The 20,011-nt window shown below is 36.2% G+C and overlaps 1 protein-coding gene across 1 annotated transcript in view; it reads left to right on the top strand.

The window, feature by feature from the left end:
- The window catches only part of Rbm41 (RNA binding motif protein 41), a 44,735-nt gene that overhangs the window by 4,035 nt on the left and 20,689 nt on the right, over positions 1–20,011 (top strand). The window contains exons 3-4 of the mRNA XM_028767469.1: positions 455–647; positions 1,040–1,244. Coding sequence (XP_028623302.1) covers positions 455–647; positions 1,040–1,244 — 398 coding nt within the window. The remainder of the gene's footprint in view (positions 1–454; positions 648–1,039; positions 1,245–20,011) is intronic.

Raw genomic sequence — 20,011 nt, 5'->3', positions numbered from 1 at the left:
GAGATTGAGGGAGGTAGAGGACTCAGTTTATGTGAACCCAATCTGTGCCAGTGCCTGCAGAGGCCAGAGGGGTTTGGATCCCCTGGAACTAGGTTTTCAGGTGGTTGTGGCCCTGCCATGTGAATGCTAGGAACTGGCTTAGGTCCTGTGCAAGAGCAATAAGAGCCCTTAATTGCTATGCCATCTCTCGTAGCCCATTGATTTTTTTCTTTAAACTGTGAACTCTCAGAACAGAACACAGCATGTAATGTATAGCATGTACTCAGTTAACATTTGTTAATTTACTCCTGGATGTGTGGGACAATTCCGTTTTGTTGCCATGGTGCTTCACCTAAGCAATAAAATGGAAGAGAGACTTTGCCTGTGAGCTTCATTGGACCTGTTTTAATAGGAGGTCCCATCACTGTGAATTCAACCACAAGATGTTCTTATTTGCTTCTTTTGTGTTTTGCAGATGCGTCTCTAAGAAAAAGAGCTTTGCCCCTGGGACTATGTATAAGCCCTTTGGGAAGGAAGCAGCTGGGACAATGACTTTGTCCCAGTTCCAGACACTACATGAAAAAGACCAGGAAACTGCTTCTCTCAGGGAACTAGGGCTCAATGAAACAGAAATATTGATCTGGAAAAGTCATGTTTCAGGTGAAAAGGTAAATAGGCTGTTTTCGTAATAATTTTTCTTTATTTTCATTTATGCCAGTTGATAGGGAACAGCAGGATACTCGGGAGATAAATCTCATGCCCAATTCTGTGCCTCTATGTTGGGCGTGGAAACCATCAGCAAGCAGGTACAACTGAACTCTCCAACATAGTAGTTGCTTCATTTTGTCATTGAGAACCTCTTTGTTCTGAGTTTTCATAAGACTGAGTGTTGGGTTTTTAAGATAGAAACATTGGCTAAAGAGAAGCTGTTGATTAGCCCTTAACTAAAACTTCTGTAAACACTTCCAATTTCTGGGTCTTTCTCATCTTTCTTATGTGAGGTCTCAGATTCATGTTTGTGTCCTTTTTTATGTTAAGCATCTTATTTCCCTGCTTTCAGAGGACAAAGTTGAGGGCAACTCCTGAAGCAATACAGAAACGGCTTGAAGATATTAAAGAAAGGATCTCAGAACGCCAGCGCATCCTTTGCTTGCCACAGAGGTTTTCAAAGAGCAAACAGCTGACCAGAAGAGAAATGGAAATTGAAAAGTCTTTATTTCAGGGAACTGATCGTCACTCCTTCCTTAAGGCTCTTTATTACCAAGGTATGGGATCTTCACTGACTCTGAAATCTTCTTTAACTGGAAGAAAGATTTAACATCAGGCCATTAGATATGGGGAATTAGTGAAAGACAAGGTGTTACTACTCCTGAGAAATATGCAGTCCCACAAGAGATACAAATATGTGTATAGTTACTAGCATGGAAAGTGTTATCATAGACAGTTTAATCAAATGCCAAGGTGGTATAGAACATAAATGATTTACTATCTTAACAGGGCAATGGGCATTTTTTAATGTAATAGGGAAAGGACATTACTGTTAGTGAGTGGCTAGGAGCCATACCATGAAAGGACTTGGTCTATGTAGGGAACAGTGAGAAGTTCAATGTGGCACTGAAACAGGGTATGATCAGGTATGTTGTCTGATACATGACAGGGAAATACAGCTAGATCATGATGAGTCTTTAGGCTGAACTGTAAAACAGTGCAAAATCTGTCCATATACAGTATGTGTCTTAACCATAAAGAATTTGTTTAGCAGATCATTTTATTCTGCATGGTGGTGAAAGGTACAGTACACAGAACGTGGTTCTTAGCCTTGTACTAGTCAGCTTAGCGGTACCCACATGTACTGTTTACGAGTAATGATAGATACATGGCTCAATGCTACAGAAGTTGAGAGTTTTATTGGTGTGACTGAAGAGGGCCTCTCAGAAGAGGTAAGATCTAAATATTCTTTCAAGCTTCCATTAGAGAGGAAGTAGCATTTCAGCTGTAGTAATTGGCTGAGAGCACTGTTAATTGGGTGAATTTTAAGAGATCAGGTTACAAAGGTAGCTAGGAATACTTGGCTCTGATTTGTTTGATAATACAAAGGTATATGGAGTTAGTTTCTTCAGTTGATGTATTTGAATACAGTAAGATGATAAAAACTGGATTTGGAAATGATTAATGTGGTGGCCAGTAAAGGGAATTAGAGAGAGAAAAGAGAGTGGCATTAAAGTCATCAAGTTATCAACTTCCCAACTGGAATGCTGACAGTGGACTTGAGAGGTGGGATTAGTTGTATGTGCTATGACATTGGAAGAATTGAGCAACCCATTAATTGAAGATGAAGGAGGTGACTCATTGAGTAAGGATGGAGTGGACAGGAATATGGCAAGATACCTCACATATCTCGAGGCTGTGTAACTTAATACTTGGTAAAATGAAGTCTTTAGTGAATGTTTTGAGGAAGGATGATGTGTTTCATTTGAACGGGTTTAGTTTGTGAGGACGGTGGGGTGAGGATATGCAGATTCTGATGAAGCAGTGAAGCTGTGGGGCTGAGGAGAAAAGTCAGAAGTGGGTCTATGGGACTGGCACTCATCTGCTTTATGATATGCTAAGTGATGGGATGGGATGGTGGAGATAGGCTATGCAAGTGGCAAAGATGTGATAAAGGGAGGAAGGAGCGAATGGCTTTCTGTGGGTAGACACGGCAAACTGAATGTGAACATCAGCTCTGGAAGCAGACTGCCTGGGGCAGACCTGACTCCCCACTTAACTAGCAGTATAGTGGCAATCACTTTACCCCTCTATACTTCAGTGTGGCTTCCTCTGGGAAATGAGAGTATCAGTTGTAGCCATGCTGTGGAGTTGTTAGGAGGAAGTGAGGAAACACATGGAAATGAGAGCAGGACCTGGTAGTGGGGTGGGGGTGGGAGTGGGAGTGTGTGTCTGTCTGTCTCTGTTCTCTTTGCTATCTTTGAAACTCCTTGCTTTAAACCTTCACAGCATACCACAAAAAGACAAGTGCAGACAAGTACATGACCTCAATGAAGAGGAAGATAAAATTAGGCACAAAAGGCAAGTTGATAGTTTTCTTACAGTGTTAGATTTAGGATGGTAAACTAGGGTTCCAGACTTCTAAGTTAAGCACTTATTTAATTCCATATTCACTATATGACAGTGTTTATAGGAAATGATCCAGAGAGAACATAATGTCCTGATATGAAATATTAAAGAGAGGAGTTAGTCAGAGTTGTCAAGATTTTACGTTTAGTTTTGTTTTTACTTCTATAGCTTTATTGTACCAGACAGACATTGATCTTGCTGGTTTTTAGATCCCATTGCACAGATAATTTGGAATATCATTAATCAATGTAACTATTGATGATGATGATGTAATAATTATATAAGTAGAATTTTATTTTGAAATGAACTTACAGTAAAATTGCATGGGGCCTTCTTTTGGTGTACAATTCTATGAATTGTAAATCATGTAGATTTCATGTATCCACCACCACAATCAAGAGAGGGAACAGCTCCATCACGCAAACTCTCCTCATACTATCCCGTTACAGTCACCCCCATTGCTCGCCCAAGTCCCTGGCTCTCACTTATCTCCATGACTTCTGCTTTCCCTTTTAGAGACTGTCATATAAATGGAATCATGCAGTGTGTATCATTTCGAGCCTGGCTTCTGTCACTCAGCATAATGCTTTTGAGACTCATGCAAGTTGTTGTTTATATCAATAACTCATTCATTTTTGTGGAGTCCCATTTCATTGTGTGGATATTCCATACCCATTCACGTATTGAAGTGGATTTGGGTTTTCCAGGTTATGGTCTTTATGAATGATATTGATATTAACATTCTTGTGCAGGTTTTTGTGTGAACATAAGTTTTTATTTCTCTAAGGTAAATATCTAGAAGTGGGATTACTGGGTCATATGGTAAGTGCACATTTAACTTTATATGAAACTGCCAAACCATTTTCCAGAGTGGCTGTACCATTTTGCATTCCAACCAGTGGTGTATGAATTCACTTGCTCTATATCTTTGTCAGCATTTATTGTGATCGTTCCGACAGGTGTTGTTTTACTGTGCCTTTTCTTAATGGCTATGATGCTGAACATCTCTCCATTTGCTTGTTTGCCATCATTGTATTCTGTCTGTTAAGGTTTCTGTTCATGTCTCTGTCATTTTCTCATTGGACTGTTTTTCCTTCCTATTGACTTTTCAGATTATTCTGTATATGCTAACCACAGTCCTCCACAGGGTATATGCGTTACAACTTTTTTTTTTTAACAGTCTGGAGCTTATAATCTTATTCTCATAGTATGTTTTTAATTGTGATAAAATATGCATAAGATCAAATTTACTATTTTAACCATTTTTAAGTATTTACTTCTGGGGTGTTAAGTATATCCATTATTCTGTAACTATTGCCAGCATCCATCTCCAGAGCTTTTAAAGTTACACTCATTAAAAACTACTTTATATTACCTCACACCCTCTGCCTTCTAGCAACCTCCATTCTACTTTTTGTGAATTTGAATACTCTATGTACCTCACATAAATAGAATCATGCGATATTTATCCTTTATGATTAGGTTATTTTACTTAGCATAAATGTCTTCATTGCTGATTCATGTTGTTGCATGTGTCAGAATCCCATTCCTTTTTAAAGGCTGCATAATATTCCATTGTATATACATACTGCTTAGTTTAATCAATTCATTCATCTGTGGACACTTCAGTTACTTCCATTTTGTACTTATTGTGACTAATGATGATTTGAACATTGGTGAACAAATGTTTGATATCTGCTTTCATTCTTTTTGTACATATATAGAAATGGAATTGCTGGATCTTATAATTCTGTTTCCTTTTTGATGAACCTCCCTATTGCTCTCTATACACACTGTCATTTTGCATTCCTACCAGCAATGCACAGAAGTTCCCGTTTCTAAATTCTCAGGAACATATGTTATTTTTGTTTTTTTCTCTTTTTGGATAATTACTACTTTAAAAGGCGTGACTTAGCTCATTGTACTTTTAATTTCCATTTTCCTACCTAATGCTGCTGTGTATTTTTTTCATATACTGTTTGACCATGTATCTTCTATGAATAAATATCCATTCAAGTATATAGATATTAACCATTTCTCAGATACATGATTTGTAAATATTTTCTCTTGTTCTGGGTCTGCTTTTAACTTTTCATAGTCTCCTTTAATGCACAGAATTCTCTCATTTTTCTTTCTTTATTTTGTTTTACTGAGACAGAGTTTCTCTGTGTAGCCCTGGCTGTCCTGGAACTCTGCAGACCAGGCTTTCCTCAAACTCAAAGATCCACATGCCTCTGCCTCCTGCATGCTGGGATTAAGGTTGTGTACCACCACCACTTAGCCATTTTCTTTCTTTTATCTATGCTTCTGTTAGCGTATCTATGAAGTCAGCACCAAATCCAATACTAAAGAGCCATTCCATCTTTATTACCATCTGAGCTGTTATATTCTTTGTGTTGCTGTTTAGGTCTTTGATCCATTTTGAGTAAATTTTGCATATGGCATAAAATAAGGCTTCAGTTTCATAGTATACTTGCTACTATTGAGATTTCCCAGGACCATTTTTTTGAAGACTGTTCTTTCTGCACTGGCTAATCTTACTACTCTGTTCAAAGATCATTTACCATATGGATGAAAATTTATTTCTAGGCTCTTTGGTGGTATATATGTTGGCTTTATGCCAGTTGCATACTGCTTTCTTTTGGTTTTTTTTTTTTGTTTGATTTGAGACAGAATCTCTCTACAAAACCTCTTCAGTCCATTTAATGTTGCAAACATTGGCTTGTTAGCTGGTGGTTTTATCATGCAGGTCTTGTTTAGGGAACCGTATTATTGAGACTTTATGGGTGCAGCTTCTCATGCCTTTTTGATTGAGGTTTTTAGTTTGCTTATTTTAAAGTATTATTTTATGTAGATAATATAGGATTTACATTTATTATTTTGTTCATTTGTTTATGGAAATAGTTTTATCTAGTATGTCATTTTAATTAACTTGATGAAATTCCTCCCACTCCCTACCAGTGTGTGTGTGTGTGTGCACGCGCGTGTGAACGCACATGTGTGTCTTTTATTCCCTACCTCTTTATCTTAAGGATTACAGTTAACATCTTAGATTAAACAAATTAGTTTGTATTCATGGCAACATAATTTTAATCATATCTAAAGTGTGATTCTATTTCTGTTCTCTTATATTGCTATCATACAGATTACATCTGTGTAAATTTTCAAGACAATAGCAGTTTTGTAATTACTGCTTTACGTCAGATCAGATGAAGAATAATTAGAAAGGAAAGGACACTTATACCGTGTTCTTTGTTCACCTATGTAGTCAACCTTATGAGTGCTATTCCTTTCTGTGCATCTGAGGTACTATGCACTATTCCTTTTTTTTTCTTTCTTTCTTTTTTTTTTTTTTTTTTTGGTTTTTCGAGACAGGGTTTCTCTGTGTAGTCCTGGCTGTCCTGGAACTCACTCTGTAGACCAGGCTGGTCTCGAACTCAGAAATCCGCCTGCCTCTGCCTCCCAAGTGCTGGGATTAAAGGCGTGCGCCACCACCGCCCAGCTGCACTATTCATTCATTTTGACCTAAAGGATTTATTTTCTTGTGGGGTAGGTCTTCTGGTAATGAATTTTTTATCTGATAATTTCTTCTTCAGGTGTTAATTGTATACTGTTAGCATATATTAGCTATTATAAGCTAATGGATTTCATTGTGACATTTTCTTATATGCATATAACACACTTGAGTTATAGTCGTCCTCCTGTTATTTACTAGTTCTTCTTTTTCCCCCTCTCTGAAGATGTTTTGATGGATGAAATCTTTTGATTTACAACCTTTTTCTTGTAGCACATTGAGCATGCCATCTTACTACCTCTGGCCTCTGTGGTTTCTGATAAGTCAGTTGTTATTTTTACTTGGACCTCTTTCCATTAGTCCCTTGTTTTAACGATTCATTCTTGGGCTGGAGGGCTAGCTTAGCCAATAATGTGCTTGCTGTGTAACCAGGAGAACTTGAGTTCAAACCCCAGAACCCACAAAAAAGCTGGGCATAGTGACACACGTTTTCAATCCTGGGCCTAAAGAGGCAAAGATAGGTGGATCCCTGAGCCTTACTGCTTGGGGAGCTCCAAGTTAATGAGAGATCCAGTCTCAAAAAGCAAAGTGGATGGCTCCTAAGGACCAACAGTGATGTTGTCCTGTGTCCTATACATGCACGGTCACTTATGTGCATATCAAGCCTCTGTAACACATGAGTTACCCCACACCTGCACACATACAAACCCATACGTGTACATGCACATTATGTACACACACACAAATATTTACTCTTTTCATTCCCCTTTGGAATTTGAATGTATGTTTGTAGGACTATATCTCTTTGAGCTTATTCTACTTTGATTCTGTTTTTGATTCTCTTGAGCTTCTTTGATGTGTAGATTACTGTTTTCCATCCGTTTGGAGATGTTCCTAGCCATTGCTTCTGGAAATTTGTTTTTCTGCCCCCCTCTTTCAACTTCTGAGAGTCCTGTGATCTGTATGTGCTGTCCGAGAGGGTTAATCATTTGCCTCATCCTCTGAGGCTGTTAATATTTCCTTGTCCTTATTTGTTTTTCTTTCCTGGACTAGATTATTGTTGTCTGAGTAGATAGTGGGTTATCTTCATGTTTGTGGAATCTTTCTTCAGCCAGCTGAAATCTGTTAAGTTCTGTTGGTGGAGTGCTCATATCAGAGTTTCTGCTTGGGTCCTCTTTCTCATGCCCTCTGCTTAGTTTTACTTTCTTTTTTATCAGATCATCCGGGGTTTTGCCTTCAGTTGTTTAAGGAACTTAGAATAACTTTTAAATTTTTGTCTAGTTACCCTACCATGATTCTATTGTTTTTTTTTCTTCCTGTGTATGGGTTATACTTTCCTCTTTCCTTATAATATGTTGTATTTTTGTTGAAAATTAGAGATTGTAAGTAGTATAATGCTGTAAATGTAAAAATCAGTCCACCATCACCCCATGGATTTGTTGATGTCATTGCTTAGTAAATTCCTTTTGTACTTAATTCTAAGAATTATGTCTTCTCTCTGCTTCCTTAGCAAAGTAGTCCTCTAAAGACCGAAGAGAGTTTCCTTAAAGGTCTTAAACTAAAATATCTATCATCATTTGTTTAAGGATCTATGTTTAAGTAGCTCAGAACACTCTTTCAATACTCAAAGGCTTCCCGCTCTGCCTTTGACGTCACTTACTACTCACACTAAGCCTTAATGTCAGCCCAAAGTGAGATAATAGGGTCTTCTCGGATCCCAGCTGTCCTGGGCATATACACAGCTTTGTTTATGTTCATTGCCTCCCAGATTCTTGGGAACATATCCGAATCTTTGAAAACCTGCTTTTCCTTTTAAGTTTCTACATGAATTCAGCATATTTTGACCATCCTCGCCCTTCACTCCTTCCCCTCCTGTCCTTCCTGTACTCCTTCTCCACATCTCACTCTCCCCATCTTCATCCGCTCTTATTTTTTAATAACCATGAGAAGTATAATTCCTGCTGCTCATATGTGCATGGTATAGGGCAGTCCACTAGAGCATAGACAACCTACTAAGGGCCATATCCTTTCAGAAAAGTGACTGCCTTCCCTAACAGCCATGTACTGAATACCTCCTCAGCTCAGGGTAGGGGCTTCTGTCCCCCCCCCCAGCTCGAATGCTGGAATGTTGACCATCGTGATCCTGTATGGGATCTTTTTGTTGGCCCTGTTTTAGTCTCCAATGTTAATTCCATGTCAAGCAGATGTACTGTATACAACCTCCACCAACTAATTTTGACAAATGCCATAGGGATGAACTCTTTTTACAGTAAGGGATATCAGATCAAAAACAGACAAGTCTTCAGAATGTAGCTTTCCCACGGGATGCCAGGCATATGAAATAGTACAGACTTTCTGAAGATTGGCTTTTTTTGTAATGTTCTAGAACTCTTCTACCCTCTAAGTTCAGCTATGCTGCTGGGTTACAGCTTCTATAAGGACAATAATGTTGAATTTTTTTTTAGGAATTTTTTGAAGCTGGAGAGAAAGAGACAGGATTATGGAAAATTGAAATGCTACAAACCTTACTTACTAATCTTACTTTTTCTTGAAACACTGTTCCATGTTTTATTGCAAGCATTTAATTTTCTTCCAAAATTGATTTTGACCTTTTTTTTTTTGCCAGTGTTCTTTTTGCTTTTAGGACACAGATCTTTAGAGGTTTTCATTCTGTCATCTCAGAATTGCCATCTCACCATCAGTTTACCTCTCCCCTATTAAGATTATTGAATTTGGGGAAGAGTAAGCTTTTATAGCATGGAGTTGGGTCATTTTTTCTACTTTATTGAGTTAGCATTTACTGCATACCATAAAACTCGTTCCTTAAGTGTACAATTCAGTGATTCGTAGTAAATTTATAGAATTCATCAACCATAACAACAATCTAGTTTTAGAACATTGCCATCACCTCAAGGACTGCTATTAGTTTTTGTTTATACTTGCCTCTTGGGCAGCCACTGAGAAAATATCAATCCCTATGGATTTACCTATTTGGGACATTTTATATAAATGATTCATATAATATATGGTGCTCTCAACTTCAGTATAATGTAGAACATTATGTCTAGAACTAGTATTTTTCTAGTGTTTCTTGAGTGATTCTGTGTGCCTGCTGAGAATATCTTCAACTCTTTCCTATGTAGTTTGCATTCTCAGCTTTCCTTTCTTGTTTGTACAAAGCCTCATGATTAATCAAAAGTGACACCACGTGGCTTTTTCAGGTCTTTTCTGAACATGCACAAACCTAAGTCAGTCAGTCTGTCTGTCTGTCTGTCTCTCCCTCTCTCTATGTATATGTGTATGTGTATATGTATATGAATGGGCAGGCCTATACATATGCTAGATGTTTTTAGAGCCTCATATAAACATCTCATTTCCTAGATTTTGCCTTTTGAAGCCTTTTATTAACTTGTGTTTTCCCCAACTGTTATCTTCACCTCTGTGAAATTCAACAATTACCTATGAACATTTTTGCCAAAAGCTCCTAGAAGAAAAGGTTGTGATCACTTTCTGAGCTTTGAGTTTGTTCAGCTAAAGGGAGTGTCCCTTGAATTTCCTGAAGGAATGGTAGTTCCTAGAGGCTGCTGCCTCATTCTTCGCCCTCTACTGGTGGCCCTGTTGCTGTTTTTGTTTGTTTGTTTTCTATGATTTTGAACACAGGCTTTCAAGGTTAACCACCAAAATAGGAGTTGAGATGGAAGTAGGGTAGATTAAAGCACTGAAGAACTCATTATTCTTGCAGTAATCCAGCTATTCTTCCTAAGAAATCTTTCCCAGTGTGTTGGACTATTTTCCAGAATTGTAAGAGTTTGTTCTGACAATTTTCTTATTTCCTTTTTAGAAGAGATGTTTCAAAGGTTCCTATTCTACTGTTTTTTTCTGACATCGTTTTAATGGCATATAGTTCAAAGCTCTGAAGTTTGTGATTTCGATGCCATGTAAGCTACTGCTTTTTGAGACTTCTGTTTTTGATCATATGGTGAAGATTTCTTTCTAACTCAGAAACGTATTGATTTTTTTCCTCTGTTCTAAAAGACTATAGTTTCAGCTCACACATTTAAGTCTATGAACCATTTTGAGTTGCTTTGGCATATGATTTTAGAGATTTATATTCATCTGGTTGCATATATGTATATATGTGTGTGTGTATACATACATAGAGATTATATATAGATTACATGTACAATTGTCATTGCATATGAGAACACTGCCATTTCACATTAAAATTGTTTTGACACCATTGTAGAAAGTACATTTACCATAAATATAAACTTTTTTCTTTCTGTTTATTTTCTTATTGTTGTAGTTGATAAGGTTATCATGCAATTAAGGGAATCATGAACTTTCTATGTAGCAAAGGATAATCTTGACCATCTGATCTTCTTATTTCCACCTTCCAAGTACTGGGATTAAGCTGCTAAGTCTAGCTGTCTTTCTATTTTCAGCAACTTAATGAGTTCTGAGCATGAGTTCCTTAGTTTAGATTCTAGGTCTTTAACCAGTTAGCTGTCTGCTACTGTTTATTATCTACACGCTTCAAATAGACCACATATTCTCACCAAGTTTTGTAGCTCTACTTTGTGGGTTAGACTAAGCTTTATAACTGTACTTCATGGGATAGACAGAGTGAAGGGAGTTTATTTTGTCTTACCTAGAAACAGAAGTCCTAGCAGCTGATACCTTTTTGAAGACTTATTTATGCCAGTCATTGTGCTAAAAGTTTTTTTTTTTCAAACTGATGCATTTACTTCTGGCAACAGCTCTATTAGATGTGACATTATTACATATATTTTACAGATGACAAAACTGAGCTTCTGAGGAGAATAAGTAACTTTCCCCAAACCCAGTTGTTAATTAACTATGCTGTCCCTGAAATATACCATCTTTAGAAAAATCAATGCTGCGTTGGCCATGGCACTTGTGTATATGATTTCAAAAGACGCTATCTTGAAACAGCATTCTTTTCCTTTGCAGTATGGGAGATAGAACTTCTGCCTTCTTGTATACCAGACAAATGCTCTGCTATTGAGCTAGTTCTCCAACTGTTGAGACAAACTCTCTTCTGAATTACGCAATATCATTTTAAAATGAAATTCATGGAAAGGCCAAGATGTATTATTTCTAGAAATACTCTTCTGAAATTAAGTCTAAAATATACTCTTTGGCCAAGATTTTCTCTTTTTGATTAATTTTTGTTTGTTTGTTTTTGAAAGAGTCATGCTATATAATGCTGACAGGCCTGGTACTTGCTGTGTAGCCCAGGCTGGCATTGAGCTTTTGGTAACCAATTGATCTCAGCCTCTCAAGTGTGGAGATTACAGGCATGCACCATGCTCAGCTGCAGTCTTTTACTAGCTCTCAGAATTCTCTTGTACCTGTTATGACCTGTTTTCAATACTATTAAATTTCTACTTCTTTTACCTTTTTCTTTGTAATCTCTATTCTCTTGCGTGGTTCCTCTTCCTTCCTTTTCTCATTCAGATTCAACCTCAGGGATCTATCTATCTATCTATCTATCTATCTATCTATCTTTATTTATTTATTATTTATTTATTTATTATTATTTATTTATTTATCTATCTTTATTTATTATTTTGCTTTCTTGTCTCTATTTCATGCCTCCTTAGACAAGTCTTAGCTTTTTCCTTTAGCCTACCTTGCAAGATCTACTGGAGAGAAATCACATCACTTTGGGGTCATTAGTACTTCACTAAATTCCTCATCTCTGGCGCCATCTAAAGCTCGCCCCTTCATCCCCTCTGTCTGTATCTCCTAGTCCCCAGTCAGTTCTCTGTTTCACTCCTTGTCAGGACTATTGGAGCTCCTCATTCCTTTCCCTATCCTACCCTTTCATTATTTCTAACAGATAGCTTTCTGTCCAATTTCAAAGGAGCAAGAACTTCCATCTGCTTGGTCCTCCAGCACTCTGCTAACTTTTGCTTTCTCATTCTCCCTTTCTTCCCACTTCCCTCAGAGATAGGGGACTCTTTGGTGCTTAGTGCTAATCTTTATAATCTGGTGTTGGATTCCATCCTTATCTCCCAAGGAACTGCAGCTGGCCCTCTTTTCCTTTGAGGACTTTAATTGGGTCATTTGCCAGTCCCCTGAGTTTATACTCCTTCTATCTAAAGAACATGAAAACAGGGGGGCAGGGGGAAGTCCTTCGGCATTTTAAGTTCTTGATAAAACAAAACACTTGAATTTTCTTCTTTTACTATATACCATAAGTAGCAGTTAGAGAGCGAGAATTATATACATCTCTTAATATTTTGATATCTTAAGTAAGGAGTTATTTCTAATCTTTTTTTAATGAAAAATTTCAGACATCTAGAAAAGTAAAAAAGATTTCCCACAAACACCCATACATCATAATCTATACAATGTCCTTGATATACTTTATCACATATCTAATCTGTACTTCTAAATATCAATGCACTTTGCTTATATATGCATTTTAAAAGTTGATATAAATATATAATCCCGAATACATCAGCATTTATATTGTTAGCTATAGTTAAATATTTATTTTGATTCTATCTTCATAAAATTTTCATGTTATTAAATATATAAACCTTAAGTGTTCATCTGCCCATTTATAGACAGTTTATGGTTCTGAATGGTGATATACTAGTAAGAAAGTGCATCAGCTCTTCAGGCACTGGTTTGTATCATTTGCCAGTTAGTTTTCATGGTCTACATATTTCCACTGTGGACAGTTGCAGGCTATACCAGTCTGTCATCACTCAGCATGGAGTTGAAAATGGGTGCACACAGTCATTAGGCCATCTACAGCATTACATCATTACATGTGTGTAGCCCAACACTTAATCAAATCGTATAGATTACCATCATTCTAGAAATTCCCATCATGCTTCTTTTCAGTAACTCCTATTCACCCAGAGGCAAATTATACTTTGATTTTTTTCCCCCGTGTAGATTAGTTTCTATACTGTCTAAATAGTTCTGTTCTATTCTAGAACTTTTTATAGGTAAAATAATACAGTAACTAATCTTTGCATAAAATTTACCTAATTCAGCATAAAGTTTTTGAGGTACACTGTTATGTATAACAATAGTATATGTCTTTCTGTAACTTAATTTTTAGAAGAATTTTTGATAATCATTATATTAGATTCCTAAGGCTGCTGGTAAACTCACATAAATCTGGTTTTGTATAACATAAATTTATCTCCTTCACAGTTTTGGAGGCAAATCAAAGTGTCGATGGACCATTTGTTCTGTTGGCTTTAAGAGCATATCCATCCTCACCTTTTCTAGCCTATACTACTTGCCGGTACTCCTTGATATTCTGTGACGTGTAGATACATTATTCTATTATTTACCTCTGTCTTCAAAATGGCATTCTCTTTGTCTGTTTCTGTATCTTCATTTTACCTTTTGAGTATTGTATTCATTAGGTTTTGGATGCACCCTAACCCAGTATTAACTTATAGTAGTTTAACAACAGATTTAAAATTTATATTATCAAATGCTATCAGTTTGAGGTTCTGAGTTGAGATAAATTTTAGAGATATTATGTGCAACATAGTACATTCTGTCCTCTGGCTTCTAAAAATGCAAATTCTTCCCAGTACATGCAACATACATGTAACCCATTGCAAACTGCATTTACATGTAAACTCAAAAAGTCTCACATTTCCTTTTTTAAATCATCTAAGCAAGCCGTGGTGGCACATGCCTTTAATCTAGCACTCAGGAGGCAGAAGCAAGTAAAATCTTTGAGTGTGAGTCCAGCCTGGTCTACAGAGCAAGTTCAGGATGGCTAGGACTACATAAACAAAGAAACCCTCCCTGTCTTAAAACACCTACCCTCCAAATAATCTAAATCAGGTGTGGATGAGGTTCAGGATATAGTACATCTTGAAACAAAATTTCTTCCTACCCAGAGACTTGTGTAATTGAAAAAGAAATCATGCTATTGTAGTATGTAATGGTGAGGCAGCCATATGATAGACAGTCCCACTCTGAAAAGGCAAGAAAGAAGGAATAAAGGGATTACTAAACAACTTAATCACCCAGCAGAGCAAGTTTTATTCCTTAGAATGCTCTGAGCTCCTTTTCTGGCCTCTGCAACTGGGTCTTTGCTCTTAGTCATCCTTTCTTCATTTTGTCCCAGGTCTGTCTCCCACCAGGTTCTGGTCCAGAATTATCAAGTGCCTTATCAGCCTCGAGGAAGTCAAGAGAACCATTCAGACTTGAAGCTCTCTGCAGATCCTTCTCAGACAATCTTATCTCTATCTGGCTTCTGGTGATGGTTGAGTGTGTGAGTAATTCCCAGTACCTTCAGTAAAAGTTTATCTGGCCACAGACCTGGCCCCTTTTCCAGAACATTCTGTCTGGATAGGTTTAGGATTTTTCAGATTATCAAATGCTGGTTTCTTTCTCGCTAATAATTAGATTTTCAATTTATATATTTTACTTTGCAATTTCATTGTAAGCATCAAGAAGTAACAGCCCTTGTCTTTCATACTTTGGAAGTCTCAGCTACATATCTAAATTTGTTACTTGCAAGGCAGCTTTTTTCCCCCAATAGCATGAAACCAATTGAGCCAAATTTCCGCCACTGCATAACAAAGATCACTTTCCCTCCAGTGTCAAATATCATTCACTATTTTCTTCTAAGGCCTCTCTAGAAATTTGGTTAATATTTATATCTGTACCAATATTGTATTCATGATGAATATGCACACATGCTGATATACATAGTGCCTAGAGTTACATGAGCTACATGAGCTTTATTTACTGTTCTTTTTTTCTAAGCCTTTACCAAACTCCCTTTAAGATCTGTGTTTCTGCCAATGGACTCCTGAAGGAAATTTGGGCTTATGCTGTTACAAACGTCAAAATTCTTCCAGCATCATTCCTTTTCCCAGTCCAAAATATGTATTGGCTTCCTAGGGTTACCATAACAAAACAACAGGAATATAGTGTCTCATGGTTATGGAAGTACAAATGCAAGATGTTGGCTAAGTTGCTTCCCTCTTAAAGCTCTGTGGGGGGAATCCTTTGCATGTCTTTTTCCTACCTCCCAGTGACAAGTCTTGTCTTGTTGTAGTATACCCACTGTTGTTTCTGTTGTACATGTATTTTCTTTCTGTGTGTGTGGTACTGTGTCTTCATTTGCCTCCTCATAAGAACACCAGTCTTTGGACTTAGGCCCTCCCCTGATCTGTATGATTTCATCTTGATTAATTATATTAGCAAAAATCTCTTTTTCCTTTGAAATTAAATTCTGAGGCTTTGGGATGTTCTTTAACCCAGTATATTTATTACTGCCTCTTCCTCGTCTTTCATTCATATTTGTACAAACTATATTTTTTAAATGATAAAATTTCATTCTGAAGGGTACATAAAACATTTATGTCCAATGAGATTAATAAATGGAGCAGCGGAAAACTGTAAAAGCCCTTGTATGCCCCCCACAAACCATAGCCCCCTTCTGTTCAGGTGTAATTACTGTCCTGACTTGTGGTAGTAATTTTCTTTTTTTTTTTTTAACTACTCATATATCCATCAGTAGACAGAGTTTACTTTTCCCTGTGATTAAACATTACTAGTCAACAGAACTGCACATATATTGGGTCTTCCTTTCTACTTAATATTATATTTGTGAGATTCATCCACATTACAGTTTAATTTTCACTGACATATAGTATTCCTCTTTATGAACACTGACTTTTTGTTCTGCTACAATGGGATACTTGAGGTGTTCTCATTTGGATTTAGCATTATTATCAATCCTGCTACATGATGCTTCTTATACAGGAATCCTGGGAAATATATATGTACATGAGTTTCTCAGGATTTATACCTTAGAGTACAATTGAGAGGTGACAAATTCACAAATCCTTTACTTTAATAAATATTAACTAATATCTGAAGGGATTTTTCCCCAAGTTAGCATCTCAACAGCCATGGGAAAATGTTCAGGTTGCTCCATATCCTCATCCACACTGAGTCTTGTCAGACTCCAATCCAATAAATGTTTACTTGTATTTCCTTGTCTTATTTATTCCCTGTATCAAGAATTAACATTAGTAGTGTTCTGCTTTACACTTTAGCCCTTATTCAGGTTTTATTTAACCTGTTGTTTTGATTTGCAGTATGGAGAGAAATTAAAAGAATATCTGCTAAACTATTTGAAATAACTGTCAGATGAAAATAGGATTTATTCTTTTAATTTTTATGTGTGTAAGTGGTTCACTTACTTGTATGCCTATATACCATGTGCATGCCTGATACCCATGGAGACAAGATTACATCCAGTCTCCTGGAACTGTACTTATACTGTAGGGTTTATTCTTAAATATTTCACTATGTGCTGGAGAGATGGCTCAGTGGTTAAAAGCACTGACTGCTCTTACAGAGGTCCTGAGTTCAATTCCTAGAAACCACATGGTGGCTCACAACCATCTGTAATGGGATCTGATGCCCTCTTCTGGTATGTCTGAAGAGAGCAATGAAATGGTATACTCATATACATAAAATAAATAAATAAATCTTTAAAAAATATTTCACTATGTATCTCCTAAAGGCATTTTTCTATGCAATCATAATATTATGATCATCCTATCTCTAAATACATTTTGTAATCAAATTTCTGATTTTATCTCGGATATAATCATTGATCACACATTGCATTTAAATTGCTTTAGAATAGCTCGTGTGTGTGTGTGTGTGTGTGTGTGTGTGCACGTGTGCTGTGTTAAATATGGTTGTTTCTAGACATTTATACATATCAGGAGTTTGTATTATTTGCTTCATTGTGGTTTAATTTCATTTTCTAGATAATTAGTGATCTTCTCACAACTTGATTGAGCATATGAGCAGCCTCCTTTGTGAATTGGCCTTGAATTATTTGCCTGTTTAACAAATGTGAAAATGCCTATTTTCTTCAGAGTATCCTTCCATGTGTGTTCGTGTCAGGTGTAGGCTTGGTTCAGAAGTTGTTTTAAGCCTGTCTCAAAACTGTAGCTTGGCTCCACAGCTCCTTGAACTTGGTAGATCTCAGTGGTCTCCAGTTATCTAGTCACTACAGGAAGGAGGAACCTACAAATATCTACGTGTGGTGTGTATTGATTAGAACCGTCCAGTCATAATGTATACTTTCCTGTATAGAATATATAAATGTATACAGATTCTTATCATTAATTTCTTAGTTATATGTGTCTATCTATTCTCACTCTATCTAATCACTTCACTCTCTTTATGATACCTCTTGATAAATAAAATTTTTCATCTTTATGGAATAAAGTGTTTTAATATTTTCTTTATGTGTAAGGCTTTTGGTGTTTCGGTTAATCCGTCTTCCCTAGTGTGAATGTAGGAATGTATTTTGTTCTTTATTCTAAATGTTTAGTTTTTTCCTTCACATTTAAGCCTTTAATCTACCCGGAACTGATCTATGTATATTTTATAAAATAGAGTCCGTTTATTTTTTATCCTCAAATAGTGTCTAACCGACACCCAAAGTCTATACATCTCAGTGAACTTCTATATACTAAGAACAGGCATTCTGAAGCTGTAGAGATTCACATTGATTTTATACTTTTGCTGCCAAGCATATTTTACGCACTTCTCCTATACCAAAAAAAATTCTTTAGTGGAATGTTTATTTGAGTCTTTGTCCAGTTTTAAATTGGTGAAGTATTAATAGTTTTAGTATTATATGCTGAGATTTCTTTGTGTATTCTGAAGGCAGGTCCTTTATAAGCATGATGCTTTCTTGTAATCTATAGTCTATCTTTTCTTATGCTCTTAATGGTGTCATAAAGCACAAATGTTTTAATGAACTCCAATTTAGACTTTATTCTGTTATTCTTTAAGCTTTTTGGGGAATCAAAGTAAAAAAAAAAAAAACCAGTCCTCTATGTATTTTCTAGAATACCTACTATCTTCATTCTTATATTTAGATCTGTTTATTATGCATGGAAATTTGTGTTTCTAAGGTATGATCTAAGTTCTTAATTTTAGATGAAGATTTCCAGTTGATGAACAATGTATCTTGAATTTCTTTGTACGATTTTGTTGCTTTGATCTATATTTATGGCTTTAGGTTTCAAATCCCTACTGGATCTTTATATAGTGAGTTTGACAATCAAGAGTAACTCTTCCGACTTTATTTCTCCTATCTTAGGTCTTATATATCCATGCAAATTTGATTTTTCTGCATAAATGCTGAAATTTAATGGAGCTTGGATTGAGTCTGTCATTTAATTTAGTGACAGTTTCTCCTAATATATATATTACTATATATATAGTGTGCCAAACCTATACTTCTATTAAATTTATTTCTAAACATCTTATTCATTTTAACACTCTTGTAAATAGAATTGTTCTGTTTTATTATTTTATTCTTGTCTACAAATATATAGAGATATGTTGGGTTTTGTTTTGATTTTGTATTCATCTAACACGATCCAATTAAATGTTCTATTGATTATTTTATTCTAGTGGTTTTTAGTATGGGTAGCTTGGAATCTTCTGCACGGGAAAAAATGTGTTTCTTATGAATAAAGACAGTTTTGCTTGTTTTTTATCTGGAAACTTATTTTTTACTTGGTTTTTCCTTCTTCTATTTTCCAGAATTTTCAGTACATTGTTGAATGGAAGTAATGTGAGCTAGTGTTTTTGCTTTATCCCCAGTCTTCTTTTAATATAATATTTTTATTAATTCTTTGCTGTAAATCAAACTCAACTTCTCTGGAAGAGCAACAAGTGCTCTCTTTAGGGGGAAACATCTGTTTTGAATCCCTTCATCTTAGCTCTAGGGTTTCTATACCAGCTATGTTGCAGTATATTACTTTCTTATGGTTATTAGAATTGCCATACATCTGATAGCCTAAAGCAACAGCATAGTTTCTTCTAGTATAGATCTAGAGGTCAGAAGTCCTAAGATGAAGTTGTTAAAATAGTTCTGAAGATTAGGTGAATATTTGTTATAAGTCACCAATGAGTCCTATTGAACCTGGGTGTTTCTTTGGGATAGCTAGCTGATTACTAATTCAGCTTATTGATGTTCTTGTTGCAGTAAGTCATTCTCTTCTGGAATTGTGTTGGTAATTGTTATGTTTATGAATTTGTCAGTCTATGTAAGTTTTCTTGCTCATTGACTTAAAAGTTCTTCACAATGTGTTCCTATGTAAATCAGTTTCATTTCCATGAGTGCTCATGCTTCCTCTTTACTTTTTTATTGACTCGTCATTTTCCAAATGACTATACCTTTTGTATCCTTTTAAAATACAGTATTTTAGTTTTGAAATTAAAATATATATTTTTCCCCTTCTCTTTCTTCCTTCTAGCCCCCATGTATTTCCCCTTTGTGCGCGTGTTCTCTCTCTCTCTCTCTCTCTCTCTCTCTCTCTCTCTCTCTCTCTCTCT

The sequence above is a fragment of the Grammomys surdaster genome, unplaced genomic scaffold, assembly GCF_004785775.1.
Source record: "Grammomys surdaster isolate TR1022 unplaced genomic scaffold, NIH_TR_1.0 173, whole genome shotgun sequence".
NCBI classification, from domain to species: domain Eukaryota; kingdom Metazoa; phylum Chordata; class Mammalia; order Rodentia; family Muridae; genus Grammomys; species Grammomys surdaster.
Note: the sequence above shows the minus strand (reverse complement) of the source record. Positions and strands in the feature narration are given on the sequence as shown.